The sequence below is a fragment of the Manis pentadactyla genome, chromosome 15 (genome assembly GCF_030020395.1).
Source record: "Manis pentadactyla isolate mManPen7 chromosome 15, mManPen7.hap1, whole genome shotgun sequence".
Lineage (NCBI taxonomy): Eukaryota > Metazoa > Chordata > Mammalia > Pholidota > Manidae > Manis > Manis pentadactyla.
In genome coordinates, this window is record NC_080033.1 from 56,692,858 (window position 1) to 56,709,532 (window position 16,675).

General features: G+C 36.6%; 1 protein-coding gene across 1 annotated transcript in view; it reads left to right on the forward strand.

Moving 5' to 3' along the window:
* SNTB2 (syntrophin beta 2) overlaps positions 1–16,675 on the forward strand; it is an 89,996-nt gene that overhangs the window by 47,460 nt on the left and 25,861 nt on the right. The window contains exons 2-4 of the mRNA XM_036897736.2: positions 1,206–1,419; positions 9,172–9,382; positions 16,355–16,497. Of these exons, the coding sequence (XP_036753631.2) occupies positions 1,206–1,419; positions 9,172–9,382; positions 16,355–16,497 (568 nt within the window). The remainder of the gene's footprint in view (positions 1–1,205; positions 1,420–9,171; positions 9,383–16,354; positions 16,498–16,675) is intronic.

The window sequence follows — 16,675 nt, forward strand, 5'->3', positions numbered from 1 at the left end:
TAATGGCGACTGATTAAGCTACAGCCAACTGTTTACATTTTTTATACTATTTCAGATTTTAATAGTCTTCGGTTTACCTAGTGTTTGAAACAAGAACACCATACCTCAGATGACAGTAGCTTCTGGTCATGACTGAGGTAAAAAGTATTTTGAGTCTTAAAATTGAACTTAAAATGAAAAAAGTTTCCTATCTATTAGAAGCTGTATTTTAATTTGGGGCTACTACTGATGGAAATACCTTATCTTGAATACAGGTTTTTTTTTCTACTTGTTTTAAAAACTGTAATGGTCTGTTTACATAGCTATCTCCCTTACTGGACTGAGCATTCCTTGACAGCAGGGTCCGTGCCTCATTTGCTCTTGTCTTCCCAATGAGTAACCTAATGCCTGACACTTGGTAGGTAGCTAAAAATGTTGATTGAGTTGAATCGAATTGAACTACAGATACTGAGCTTCGTCCAGAGAAGAGAGAGAGAGATAATATCCATGTTGGGATGTTGGAAGGGTTCTCGTGTGGATGAGATTAAGTTTGCTCTATATGGCTTCAGTAAGTAGACAGTAAACCAATGGGTGGAGGTTTCAAGAAATTTCTAAATTTTGAGCTGCCTAAAGCTAGGTGGTGCTGTCTCAGGAGGTACCGAATCTGTCACCAGATTCATTCATGACAGATCAACTACCAAGATAATTCAAGTATTTAATTGTACATTTGTTCCTTCTCTTCTTTACTCAAACATTTGTTCAGTGGGCACTGTTCTAGATGTTGGATACCAAGATTGAATAAACTATAATCCACACCTTTGGGGAACTCACATCCAGCAGGGGAACAGAGTATTGGCACAGGATACAACCAGGGTGCTAAATGATCATCACAGAGGTGTAATGATTATACCCTGGAAAGAGTGGACAGAAAAGGTTCAGGAATCAAGTTGTGTAGAGTTGACAACGCAGCCAAAGGAAGAAAGGAATCCTAAGCAGAAGAAGGACCGATGTATGCAAAGGTTCAGAAGTTAGAGAGTTTTCAAAATAGTGGTATTTCATTTAGATTATAAGCCTTTAAAGGACCTTCCAGCCCTAAGATTCTGTGTACTGGGTCTTTAACTTAGTGCATTTTTCATTTCATGTCCAATATTACATGTGTGTATTTCAGTTGTCATTTTTCACAGGAAGCAAAAATACTGACCTTTTTCTTTGATTTTTGTTCACAGTCAAGTTCATCCGAGAAGTAACGCCATATATCAAGAAGCCATCCTTAGTATCAGATCTGCCGTGGGAAGGTGCAGCTCCCCAGTCACCAAGCTTTAGTGGCAGTGAAGACTCTGGTTCTCCAAAACACCAGAACAGCACCAAGGACAGAAAGGTCATCCCTCTCAAAATGTGCTTTGCTGCTAGAAACCTAAGCATGCCGGATCTGGAAAACAGGTGAGCTGTACCTAAGGAGAACATCATACAGCTTTGCAAATTTAAGGACATGTTACGATATTACTTATGCATATTATTATGCAATAATATGACTATTGACTAAACTATACAGAGGAAAATATCAGTCTAAGAGTAATTTTTGAAATTCCATATTTAAATTGTTTTGCACATATTTGTACATGTACATATAAAGAAAAATTTTGGACAAACTTAATGGTGATTTCTCCTGGGGAATGACATGGGATTGGAAGGTGGATGGAAAAAAGGGCTTCTGCTCTTCATTTTATACCTTTCTGGAGTTTTATTATTTTCTTTAGTATGAACATTACTTTATCGTTGAAAAAAAAACTTTAGTTAAAGAAATTTTTGTCTCCTTACATGGAAATTCCTTATATTGTGGATAATGTAAAAGTCAGAGATCTGCATTACAGATCTGGCTCCATCAGCTAGCAGTGTGACCCTGGGAAGTTAATTTCTCTTGACCTTAGTTTTGCCATTTGTAAAGTGAGAAAGGTGGATCAGGTAATTTCTAGTGTCCTTCCTAGTTCTGTATCCAGTTGGGTTCTATGATTTTGTCTTCATTAACTCCATGAGGTAATATTGGTAAATCTAGGGTTAAGTTAGAGACAGGGTGGGAAAAAAGAGATAAACTTGTCCAAAGACATAGTTAAAGACAGGCTCTTTGTAATGTGCTTTTTCTTTTATGGCCTTCTCTGATCTGAAGGCACAGCCTAGTGCCTACTCAGGATGGGGTAGATCACTGAAGACAGCAAGAAGCTGAGTGGTCTTCTTGGGCATTAGGCCATAGGGACATTAAAGCTCCTGCTCTTTTTTTTTTTTTTTTGAGAGGGCATCTCTCATATTTATTGATCAGATGGTTGTTAACAACAATAAAGTTCTGTATAGGGGACACAATGCTCAATGCACAATCATTAATCCACCCCAAGCCTAATTCTCATCAGTCTCCAATCTTCTGAAGCATAATGAACAAGTTCTTACATGGTGAACAAATTCTTACATAGTGAATAAGTTCTTACATGGTGAACAGTACAAGGGCAGTCATCACAGAAACTTTCGGTTTTGATCACACATTATGAACTATAAACAATCTGGTCAAATATGAATATTCGTTTGATTTTTATACTTGATTTATATGTGGATCCCACATTTCTCCCTTATTATTATTATTTTATTTATTTATTTTTTTAAATAAAATGCTGAAGTGGTAGGTAGATGTCAGGTAAAGGTAGAAAACTTAGTTTAGTGTTGTAAGAGAGCAAATGTAGATGATCAGGTGTGTGCCTGTAGACTATGTGTTAATCCAAGCTATACAAGGGCAATAAAACATCCATGGATGCAGAAGATTTCTCTCAAAACGGGGGGGAGAGGTTCTAAGCCTCACCTCTGTTGATCCCCAATTTCTCACCTGATGGCCCCCCTGCGACCGTGCCTGTCTTAGGTTGTTCCTCCCTTGAGGAATCTTACCCGTCTCTGGCTAACCAGTCATCTTCCGGGGCCATACAGGGAGATGTAAAGTTGGTAAGTGAGAGAGAAGCCATATTGTTTGAAAAGGTTAGCTTTTTATTTCTTTGCATATTTATGCCCTGTGGCTTCTATGCCCAGCATTTGTCTTGAGGTGTCTTTACCACTTGGAAGAATTATGATACTCGGTAAATTCGATTTGAGGCACGAATTCTATTTAAGGGTTATAATTAGGAAGGAAGAAGAAAAGCTATAGAGGTGGCAGACGGAAGAAAACATGGGAAGATTGATTATTTCTTTGATATATCTTCTTGTAGAGTAATTTAAGCATGTATAGGTTTTAAACTACTAATTAAATTGCACACACACATTAACATAATAGGAATACAGTTACATAACCAAAGCAGATCTATAATTACCAGCCATCTCCAGTGAGGCCAAGAAAACCAGTTAGGCACCCTAGGTATTTGTGAAAATTTGTCTATGATATGATGGATATTGTCCAACTGTACTTGAACAATCTGTAAAGCTCCTGCTCTTTAATGTAAAGCTGAGCTCTACAACACACATACCTTTATTTGAGTCCCAAGTGGGTCACCTGCTCAAAGTAAGGCTCTGGAGCAAGTTGTTTCACCTCCATAAACTACCATATCCTTATCTTAAAAAAAAAAAAAAAAAAAGGACTCAGTGTGTCAGATCAAAAGAGATAATACATATGAAACCTTTTGTATAAAGCCAAGCACATAGTAGGTTCTCAAGAAAGAGAAGCTTAAAGAAAATCATAATTATACATACCTATCAAAATTATACATAACTTCAGTTAAACCCACAGGAATGTAAACATCTATCCTATATGTCTTGGTAGAAAAAATGTTCAAAACCACTGACTACTAGAAGTTAGGATGATTGCCTTTGTAACCTTGGCCAAGCTGTTAGTTTTCCATAAGCTTCAGTTTCCTCCTATATAAAATGAAAAGTCACATGAGGATTAAATAAAGAATGATTGTAAAATTGGCATACTAAGCTCTCAATATATTAAATAAATCCCTTAATTTCTCTGTCTGTTTTCTGCTGTGAAGTGGACATCATAATGCCTGCTCTACTAACTCTTTAGAACTTCAAGAATACATAATACCTATAAAATCACTTAGAGCTCTTTGATCTTTAAATTTATCTCAGCTCTGTTAAAGGAAATGTCATTATAAGTTAACACAACTGCAACATTTAAAGCCAGGAGAAAAACCATTCATGTATGAACAGCAAAAATAAGTTTCATCAGGACATCTGTCCCCAAAACATTTATCAATTACAGCATCATGTAATATTTCTATTTGAAAATCTTAATCTTCCACATAGTCTCTTGTAAAACTCTGAGCAAGAAGGCTTAGATGTTCCCTTATCTGGAAAATACTTATGAATCTAGTTTTGGAGCCCTACGTAAGCATGTAGTTTCGCATCATTCTTCTTTTTTTCCTAACATTATGAAAACATTCAAACATATAGCAAAGTCAAAAAGAATTTTGTAGTCCACACTCATTTTCCCACCACCTAGATTCTACCACTAACATTTTAGTATACTTGCTTTATCACAGAGTGAGCCATCTACCCATCCGTCTGTATATCTTAATTTTTTCTGATGCATTTCAAAGTGAATTGGAGACATTAATGTACTTCCCTCTAAATACTTAAGCATGCATATAAATAACTAGAGTTCAATATTTCATTGTATTTTTTTCTTACGAGGTAATTTTAGCATACAATAAAATGCACAAATCTTAAGTTTTCACAAATGCATGCAATTATGTAACCTAAACATATCAAGATACAGGGCATTCCCACCACCCTGGGAAGTTTTATTCCACCCCTTCCCAGTCAATTCCTTCTCTCATCTTCCAAGACTACTACTGTTCTGATTTTCTAGTACAGATTGGTTTTATCTATTTTAAAATTTCATATAAATATAATTATATAATATGTGCTCTTTTGTAATAGAATTCTTTTACTCAGCGTAAGGTATTTGAGATTCATCCACCTTGTTGCATATATCATTAATTCTTTTTTGTTGCTGAATAGTATTGTGTAATATGAATATATCACAGCAGTTTCTTTATCCATTTTCCTATTGATAGATGCCTGAATTATTTCCAGTTTGGAGCTAATATTAATAGAGATACTATGAATATTTTTGTACAATTCTTTTTGAGAACATACATTTTGATTCTTAGGAGTGGAACTGCTGGGTCAAAGGATAGGTGTATATTCAGTTTTTTAAAACCTGCCAGACTTTTCCAAAGGGTTGTCCCATTTTACATTCCCACAGCAATGTATGAGGGTTTCTGTTGTTCCACATTCTCACCAACATTTGTGGTGTCAGTGTTTTTAATATTAACTATTCTAAGGCTTAAAACAAAAGCTTATGTGACATGATAGAGAAACATCCTTTTTCTCTGTTTTACTACTTTGTTTAGTTTCAATGTGTAGAGCTGAAAAGAAGTGCTGACCATCAGAATGATTTAGTAAGGAGATGGAGGAGGAAGTGTGTTCTCTTCCTCTACCTTGAGTTCTTGAGACTTCATTAGATGCTTCTGATAGTTATAAGCAGTTTGTTCTGGAAAGTGAAAACTAAATAAATAATGGTGAAGCCCAGGGAGAAAACATGAGCAGATTCCTTAGCAAACAGCACTGTGGGTTGGGTGGAATTTAGCAATGGCAAAGTGTTCCTAAACACAGCTTTTCAGAAATGTAAATCTGTTATCCTTGAGCTGGTTCACAATGTCTTAGTCATCTTCACATTGGCTATTTTCCCCGTAAAAGGTAAATTTTGGCTTTGTGACATACAAATCAACATGGTTATTGCTAAACTGAACACATAAGTTATGTCAAAGGCTTTACTAACCTGAAGAAATAAGCAGGCAAGACGTAGGGGATCGTGTGAATGTATGTGTGTGTGTATTCCTGAACACTGATATGACTCAACTGATCAAAATGTAATTACGTTTCTCAGGAAATCCTCTGGTTTGACTGGAGGCCAAAAGTCTTCACACTGTAGTTGCTTCCTTCTCTCTTCTGTAGGCCCAAACAATTGCTGGCAAACTGCCTCCAACTTTTTATTAGCAGTTTTCATTTGAATTTTTCTTTTAAAACAGCAGTCGACTTTAGGAAATATTTTATCCCTTTTATCAGCTCTAGGGGCTATTTCTTCAAAGACAGACTCTTCTGGATCCTGGAATCATCAGTTCTGTTTTGGAGTTTCTGTTCTCTTTCTTCTAATCTAATTTTCTATTTCACAATCCCTTCTTAAGAAACACTATAAAATTTCTTTTTTCATGAAAAATTGGTGATCCTGCCTTGGGAACGAATTTTCTCCCTGTTTTCATCTTTTTCCAACCTAGTGGTCCCAGTATCTTCTCCTATTTAATCAGGTTTAGTTTTATTTTATAACACACTTATTTTCCATTCTTCTAGTTATTAATAACTAAGGTCTTTGATATCAGAATTTTCAGAGTTTAGACTGTGTCAAAGGAGATGTGTCTGAGAGAATGTCCCAAGAACTGTATGAGGTATAAAGGCCTTTACAGAAGTTGAATGTTTTGGGCCTACCAAAGGATGAATTTGATTCCTATCTTTAGTGCTAAGTAGGTCAGTAGGAGGAGTAAAAGAAATTTCTCATCATGGTTTTATGACTGAACTTTTAGCATGTGTTTAAAGGATATTAAGCTGGTTACATTGCCAGAGCAACCAGGTCAAAATAAGTAGCCCTACAGAAAAAGACCAGCCTGATACAGGGTCTAAATTAAGCATATAACCAGTTTGGTGAGATGGGGATAGATATGAATCTTCTGTAAGGTTGAGGATGGGCCACCTGCTATGGCTGCTGAAACAGACTTTCAGCCAGTCTCTATTTTAACTGCTTTACTGCCACTTCCAGAGGTAACTGTTGCTTCCAGTTCCCCAACATTTTGGGGATTGACTTGACTCTCCCTATTTTTCTTAGGTCTGCTAAGTCATTTAACTCCTGTCTGTTTGCCAGCTTCCAAACTTTTGTTGTAGTGCTCCTCCAGTCTTCCCGAGCTTGTAGGATTATGCTTTTAAAAAATCCCCTTTAAAGTTCTTAGATATGGTACTAATATAAAATAAAAAACTGGCAGTTGAATTTCATTAGAATTAAAGACTTCTACTCTATAAAAGACACTGTGTATTAGGGTTCTCCAGAGACACAGAGCTAACAGGATGGATGGACAGGTGGATGGATGGATGGATGGATTAGTTATTCAAGTTCACTCATGCAATTATGGAGGCCAAGAAGTCCCATGACCTGCTGTCTGCAAGCTGGAAAACCAGGAAAGCCAGCAGTATAATACACTCTGAGTTCAAAGACCTAAGAACCAGGGGGACCAGTGTGTGAGGGCGGAGAAAACAGATGTCCCAACTCCAGCGGAAAGCAACTTCACCCTTCCTCTGCCTTTTTGTTCTACTCATACTCTTAGTAGATTGGATGACACCTGCCCACATTGGCAAGGGTCATCTTCTTACTCAGTCTACAGATAAGGCTAATCTCTTTCAAAAACAACCTCACAGACACTTCCAGAAATAATGTTTTACTAACTATTTGGTCGTCCCTTGGCCCAGTCAAGGTGACACATAAAATTAAGTATCACACGCTGTTAAGAGAATGAAAAGGCAAGTCACAGACTGGGAGAAAATCTTTGTAAAATACTTCTCAAATAAAGGACTGGTATCCAAAATAGATAAAGAATTCTTAAAACTCAACAATAAGAAAACAACCCAATTGAAAAATGGACAACAGATCTGAACAGACACCACACCGAAGAAGAAATATAGATGAATTAGCATATGAAAGGTGCTCAACATTATATATCATTAGGGAGTTGCAAACTAAAACAATGAGATACCACTATATACATATTGGCATGGCCAAAATCGAAAACACTGACCACACCGAATGCTGGTGAGGATGTAGAGAAACAGGAACTCTCATTCTTTGCTGGTGGGAGCAAAATGGTACAGCTCCTTTGGAAGACAGTTGACAGTTTCTTACAAAGCTAAACATAGTCTTACCATATGACCCAGCAATCATGCTCCTTGGTATTTACCCAAAGGAGTTGAAAACATGTCCACGCAAAGACCTACACAAAAATGTTTACAGCATCTTTATCCATAATTGCCAAAACTTGAAAGCAACGAAGAAGTCCTTCAGTAGGTGATGGATAAACAAACTGTACTCTACCCAGATGATGGACTATTATTCAGTGATAAAAAGAAATGAACTCCCAGGCCAAGAAAGACATGGAGGAACTTTAAAAGGCATATTACTAAATGAAAGGAACCAATCTAAAAAGACTACCTATTGTGTGATTCCATGGACACAGTAAAAAAAAGAAGTGTCTATTGATATTTTTTAATCTGCTTCAACTGTTATTTTTAGTGGGATTTCAGGAAAGAATAGGATAGATGTGTGTGCTAAATTGCCATCTTATATAGGATGTTCTAGAAATACCTTTTCTTTTTAAGATTAATATAAGTAATAAAGAAAATATAAATTAGCTTGCTTTGGGTTTATTTGACTTTTAAAATTCATCTTTGCAAAAACTGACCAAAGCACAAAACAGTACCCAATAAATCATTTTATAAGGAATTTGTTCAGTGTACTTCTAAAAATTTTTTATTCCTAAAGGTTACTTTTGAAGTAAGATTGACCTCATTTGAGCATTAACAGTAACAGTCACAGAGTTGAAGATCTCATAACTATTTTTCTACTATGGCTTAGTGGATGATTTGATCTATATAATGTTACCCAGACACTAAAAAAACAGTTCCAAAATTCAGAGTCATATTCTTCAGCTATTTTCTCTTTTCCTTATTTCACACAGTGAAAATTTCAGCTCACTACTTGGCAGTAGGTTTTGTTTACCTAGGGACACCTTAGGAGATTCAACAAGCATGCTTTCCATTTCTTTGACATGGAAATTAAGGCAAGTGAAGTGTTCTGCTATACACTGTACAATGGATTCCCTCATCTTACATGACATTAACACACTGAAATAACAGGCCAAGCAGTTAGTCTTTCTGATAATTACCTTTCCATATGTGGTTTTCTGTGGAATTGAACCCTTAGGATTGAGAGGAAGTTTCTCTAGGAATGTAAAATTTAAAACAGATTTCTAGCAATATTTGTTAAACCCTGGCAGGTTTGATGACTTCTGATCTAGCTCACTGTTTCGTTTTTTTTTTTTTTCTTTTTCCACACAGATTGATAGAGCTACATTCTCCTGATAGCAGGAACACGTTGATTCTACGCTGCAAGGATACAGCCACAGCGCACTCCTGGTTCGTAGCTATCCACACCAACATAATGGCTCTCCTCCCACAGGTATTGGCTGAACTCAATGCCATGCTTGGTGCAACCAGTACAGCAGGAGGCAGCAAGGAGGTCAAGCACATTGCCTGGCTGGCAGAACAGGTAGGCCAGGAGGCAGGGTCTCACCAAGTCACCATTCAAAGCCAGAATGGTTCCCCCATTTCATATATTAGTAATATTTATCATGTAATCAGGTCCTGGATATCTAGCTTGCAGACCTTTTGTCAGTCTTGTTTCTCCTTCCTACCATTTCATTATCTGTTACTAATTATCATCTCCACCAGAAGAATTGACTGTCAGGATAGTCATCATCACAACATAACTGAAAAGAGGTTTTTATTACCATCTCTATCCTTAATGACATAGGATAATTTTTGTGATTTTAGAACAGGATTAGCAAACTTCCTGCAAAGGGCCAGGCAGTGTCACAACTACTTGACTCTGCCATTGTAGGGAAAAACGGTCACAGACGATATGACAATGAATAGGTGTGGCTGTATTTCAGTAAAGCTTTAGTTACAAAAACAGGTGGTGGAGTACATTTGGCCCACAGGTCATAGTTTGCCAACTCCTGTCCTAGTCCATTGACAGCATTTCAGAGGCAGCAGGCTTACTCTCCTGCACTGGGAAAAGTATACAGTATGCACAGCATTTCACAAACCACTAGACAAATGTATAATTGTCTTCCACAGCTAAAAAATAAAAAGAGAAACAAAGAAAACTTAAGTGGATATTGGGTGAAGGGAAAGGAAAAACTTAATCCAAGTTATTTTAGATCCCAAATATGACAAAAGGGAAAAACTAAAAATCGTGTGACATTGTGGTATATCCTTTTTCCTTCTGGTCCTTCACTGTCAGCTGGGCCAGAGTAAGCTGGAAAAAAGAAGATAGGACTAGGGGTTCAGAGATGAGTGTTCAGGTGCTAGCTCTGTTCACTGGTTTTAGGTTTTTTCTTTGTTTTTTTTTCTTTTTTGGTATCATTAATCTACAGTTACATGTGCAATATTATGTTTACTAGACTCCCCCCATCATCAAGTCCCCCCCACATACCCCATTACAGTCACTGTCCATCAGTGTGGTAAGATGCTGTAGAATCACTACTTGTCTTCTCTGTGTTGTACAGCCCTCCCCGTGCCCCCATCCCTACATTATGGTTTTAGGTTTTTTTAAAGTTCTTTCATGTCTTTAAATCCAAGTTCCCTCTTGTGTGAGCAAGGGAGCAGAGATTACATCAGTATCAGCCCAGGGAGGTTTTGTTATTTTGTTTTTGTCTTGTTTTAGTTTCCCAAGTCTGGCCCCTCACATTGCACCTCAATAGAGTTCTGAGTTGGTGGATCTATGGTAGGGCCTGGCCATCTCGTTCAGTGGCTTCCTGGGCCGTTGTGATGTGGACCAGTTTTAGACTCCACTAAGCAATTTTTTTTCCTGTCTGTTAAATTTTATGAATATTTCAAATAATAATTCTAATAAATTAGAACACAGAGTTAGGACTGTGATAATTTTTAGGAAGCATAATTAGAATAAGCAGAGAAAAGACAATTGAAAATTGTGGTATAAATACTTACGATTTTGATAGTTTTAGTATTTTTGTTGTGTTTATCATTGTTTCTATATTATATGCTGGTTGAAAAACTCAGTGGAGTGGTAATTGTTCTGTGCTTTCAGCAATGTTATAAATCTTAATGATTTTAAAAAGGTAACACATTCACATGGTTCAGTGGTCCAAATAAAAAATTAACGGGTGAAAAGTCTTACTGTCCTTCCTGTGCCCCATCCACTTAATTCCCACTTCCAGAGAAAGTTCACTTTCATTCCTTTCTAGTGAATCTTTTGAGAGTTTCTATATGCAAATAAAAAATGGAAATAAAAAATATTCTTCTTTTTCTGTTTTATAAAAGAAGATAGCATACTATACACACTCCTTTTATACCTTGCTCTTTTTTTTCTCACTAAACAATATATCCTGGAGATCTTTCCATATCAATGCACAGAGAGCAGTCTTTTTTACAACCTTACAGTTTTCCACTGTGTGGCTGTAGTTAATAAGCACTCCTCCCAGTTTTGTTATAATCTTCTGCCATTACAAATGATGCTACAATGCATAAGCTTATAGTTTGTCCTTTCACACATGTATTATCCAAACTCTGGTTCCTGAGCTTAGATCAGATAACAAGGGAACCCACAGTATCTGAATTTTACGTGGTTCTTAAGTTTCTGGTCGTGAGTAGTAAAACATTGGTCCAAGAAGGATTCATCCAAAAATTTACATCACTCCCTGAATTTGGAGATTGAGAATTCAGAGAGTGAAGGATATTTCTGTAGGATAAATTCCCAGAAATGCAGGGTCAGAGGGTTATTAATTATCTATTGCTCTATAACAAATTACCCTGAGACTTAGTGGCTTTAAAACAAGTAGTTACTTCACATCATTTCTAAGGATCAGGAATCTGGTAGTGGCTCATCTGGGTGGTTCTGGCCCAAGATCCCTCATGAAGTTGTAATCAAGTTGTCAGCCAGGGTGGCAGTTATCTGGGGCTTGATGGGGGTTGGCAGGTCTACTTATAACATGGTTGATTTACATGGCTGTTGGCAGGAGTCCTCAGTTATTTACCTTGCAGGCCTTTCCACGGGGCTGCCGGAGTGTCCTCGAGATGTGGCTTCTGGTTTTTGCCAGTGTGAGTGATCTGAGAAGAAAACAAGATGGAAGCCACAGTGCCTTTTGGATGTAGTCACTTCTGCTCTATTCTTTTCATTAGAAGTGGGTTACTAAGTCCAGTCTACACCCAATGGCTCAATCTCTTAAAGGGAAGCATAGTGAAGAATTTAGGTACATATTATTAAATTACTATAAAGAGCTTATGCATTTGTAATTTTGATAAATTGTGCCAAATTGCCTTCCATCAGGGTTAAACTAATTTAGATTCTCACCAGCACTGTATGAGAGTTGCCAGACTTTAAAAGTGAACTTAATTTGATTCATGCTACATACAGACAGGGAGAAAGAAGGAAAATAAAGCCACAAATTCATCATAATCTGCCTTTTATGGACTGTATTTATATATGTGTTTCCTCCACTCAGTTGTAAGAAAAGAGCACATTTTTTCAAAACCTTACTGTCCCCAGAGCACTTAGCCTAATGCTTTGTATGTAGTAGATGCTCAGTAATTTTCTTTGTCTACATATGTACATACAAAAAGCAAGGAAACACGTAACTAATTATAAAATACTGTCCAAGAACACAAGCCCAGATCTGGGAAATAATGCTAAGTAGAAAAGTATCATAATACTACTTTAAAAATAGTACCACTTAATTAATTCAAAGTATCTTTCTAAAATACTCTTGATTTTTACTTTTTTAAAATAGTTGTGTGGGTTACCCAAATCAAATGTCACTTCTCGGAGGTATTATAATAAGCTTACGTATCTGATAAAGGTTGAACCGAGTAAATACTAAAGCCTTATCTCACTATGATTGTTTAATTTTATGAGTTTGAAAATGCTCATGATAATTTTAGATTATGTAATCTGTTTAATGTAGGTAAGCATTTTTTTTTTTGGCAAGAGGTGTATTTCCTGAAAAGCATGCATATACATGAAACTTTCAGATAGAAAGGATGTCATTTGGGGCAGATAAGGAAGGATCATTTATTTAACTTTAAATGATCACTCCTTAATATATCTTTTCTGTTATTTCACATTGTCATAAATTGAGTTTGCTTTAAATAGGGAAAACGTATACTTCAGATATTTGGTAAGTAGTAGATGAACCTGCCCTATGCATTGGGACTTCTATCTCTTTGTTGATACTGGTTTTTGTGTGACTGATACTTTATCTTTTAGTTGGTTATATTCCTAAAAGGGAATTTTCTTTAAGTCCACCAAATGGGGAAACACATTACCTATAAAACCAGTAGTTTTAAGCATTTGATTATATATTTGGAAATCCAAATGGCTATTAGGAAAGCCAAAACAGCCAAAGAAAGCTTTGTTTCTACAGTTCCTACTTTGTCCCTGATGATTCTCAAAATGTGTAAAGACACAACTGAGGAACATATACACTAAAGAAGGATTAGAGGAAAGGTTTATTTAATTTTTGTTTTTTTCTGTCAAAATAATAAAATAAACCAAGAACCAGAAGTACTATCAAAAAGACATAGTTGAGGGATTAAGAGATTTAGGGAATGAATATAATAACTATTAGTGTTTTTTCATTTTTAATGCTATCCAACTCTATTTATTAAAAATAAAATTTGGAAAGAGTGTTTGTTTGGCCAGGTGTGTGCATGTGTGGGCGTAGAAACACAAGCAAACCAGAACCCTAACATTGGTATCTCTTTCTTCTTTGGCCAAAAACTCAGTAGAGCCCCAAAGCGCTTGTACTAATATCACAACCAAAAGCACACACTATATATATAGCAAGCAGCATTTTGACTCCAGTAAAAGCAACCAGTATCCTTATATTTTAAAGCAAATAGGCAAACAGAATGACTTAAATTTAGGTTTTATTTTCTCCAATGCTAAGAAGACAAAAGGGATATCTCCAAAAACTAAGGACTCAAAAGAACTGAAGAATTAACACTTAAAATTATTAATTAAACAAAAAAAGAGTTCTCTAACTTGAAATTGACTATTGCTTCTATTGGCATTAACAGTTTTCTTTTAGAGCCTAAAATACCTTCTTTGGGAAGAAGAATTATATTTAATTTAGGTTTTTCAAATGCATATACTCTGATCTGGCCTTCAAAATCTCTCTTCTAAAACTTAGGGAGTAAACTTAGTTTTAAAAATCACGTGATCACTAACTCTTTGGGAAGATAGATTTTATATTATTTTCCCTATTGAAATATTTCCATAACAATCTCAGAGACAGAGACAAAGACTTAGTAGTGCATATAAACTAGCAACCCCTTCAGGGTATCTATGACCCCAAAATTTAAGAATCCAAGAGAACTTCTTTAGAGCTAGTATTTTTCATCCAGATATTACAGTTACTGAGTAGGTTCTCCCTGGACCCAATTCCAATGCGTGTGTGTTGGGGGTTGTGTTCCACATACAACAGTAATTTTCAGACACTAGCAGGGTGTCAGAGAATTTAATTCAGTTCTGACTATCTACCTAGAGATAGCATCAGATTCCAAAGCTAAAGTTTCAGTCCTATAACACTGCTCCCCAACCCCCACTTCAGACACCAGTCGCAAGCCCCTTACCTGTGTTTCTGACCAACTGGCTACAGATTGTGTTCCAATAACCTCCTTTAAGCCTTGATTAATTTACTAAGCAGCTAACAGAACTCAGGGAAACACATATTTACCAGTTTATTAAAGGATATGATAAAGGGTATGCATCACTAGCCAAATGAAGAGATACACAGGGTAAGGACCCAAACAAAGGAGGTTCTGTCTTGGGGCCCAGCTTGGTGGCATGTGGCAGCATTCTGATTCTCCAGCTGTGGAAGCTTTCCAGAAAAAGGCTTCATAACATGGCATTACCGTCATGACTATGATTGACTAAGTCAATGGCCGTTGGTTGATTCAACCTCCATGCCTTTTTCCTCTCTGGAGATGGAAGGGTGGGTGGGTGGGACTGAAAGTTCCAACCCTCTAATTCACAGGGTTGGTCTTCCTGGCAACCAGCCATCCCCCCACCCCCCAACCATGGTTGGGGTCCAAAATTCTCCTTGATTAATACAAGACATCAATTTCACCTTTATGGCTGTAAAGTGGTTTCAGAAACTGTGGATAAAGACCAAATATATCTGAGAAATGTATTTTGGCCATCTGAATGACCACGTATATATTTCTTAAAAGTCATTATATCTCAGTTTACCTATAGACTGATATAGAGTACTAGAAAATGGGCTCACCAACAAGAAAAATATAATTATTTTTACAATACTTTGCTTAAATTCCCAGAGTCAGGTCATTCATTTTGTGTTTTCAGAGTCTTGGTGGTAGGTGTTACAGCACCAAACCAAACCACCCAGGCCGATTTTCAGGTTACCAGATATATGCTCAAGGTGTTGTGACAAGTCCAAATTACCTTCAGAAGTCATTAAGGAAGAGAAAATAAATGGTTGCTTTGAAGGCAGCTCTTTATGAGACAAGCAGCTCATCGGTTTGAATTTTCCTGAAGCTGTCAGTGATAGTGAGCTGAACGATCAGTGTTAAAATGGACTGTTGTTAAGCATTTCCTGTGCAAAGGTCTCATCTTATGAGGGCAAGTTTTGATGATAGCAGGGCTTTTCTTGAACATAGTCTTTTGCTTTTTGGCCTTGGATCCTCGACAATACGGTTAAAGGGTTGTTTTCCTACATTTAAAAATCCTCACAGAGATAACTGAGCTTTATGTAAGTAAATATAATTAAACATTTGAAACTGAAATGTAAGCTTCCTAAAGTATCATGGGGAACTCTTTGACTATAACACCAGTGTTTTCCAAAATACAACATGGTGGGTCATGATCAGCATTAAAAAAAAAAAAAGAAATGATCAGACTGCATTGCACAAAATAAAGGGATTGTGTTATATCAGAAATTTTTTAACTCAGCTATTTATATATGTGTCTTGGGTTGCAGTGAAAATATATTTCTTATTATAGGTCTTGATCTAAAATTCTTGACAAAAGGTGAGGTATAGATTATATGGACTTATTTGGTAGTAGAATTCTGTATTTCTAGCCTGTACATGGAATATGTTATTCCCACTTCAGATATTACCAAAGCTATTAATCATTTTCACCATTACTTCAAATGTTCAATTGAAATCATCATTTTGAAATTACTATATATTTATTTACAACCGGTGATAATTAGTTATTACGTAATGGGGAAAAAACTGTGTCGTATAGCCAGATAATGTCTGTAACTCCTCAGGGAGAGCTTTTTCAAATTCTATAATCTACCTCACCCCTGCCAGTGGGAAGGAACCTGATGGGCTGTTTCCTGTTTCTCTAGTCTGTTAGGATGGGGAAACAAAAGGGAGACCCAGTATGTTAGGCTGTCACTGAAGGGATTTTACAATTATAACTACAGTCATTATAGTTAGCTCTGCTTTCTGAATTTAACCTTTGTAATAGGCAAAACTAGATGGTGGAAGACAGCAGTGGAGACCTGTCCTCATGGCTGTGACGGAGAAGGATTTGCTGCTCTATGACTGTATGCCATGGACAAGGGATGCCTGGGCGTCACCGTGTCATAGCTACCCTCTTGTTGCCACAAGGTAAAATTAAAGACACACAAAACATCTGTCCTACTCTAAAGAGCTTTAAAGTGAATTCTATACATCTCAGGTGCCTGAAGTAGCATTTAAGTAGCTGATGTAGTTGGTTTAAGCACACCCTTCTTTCACAACCTTATTATTTTGCTTCTCCTCGCTCAGAATAATTGATTTTTGTGTG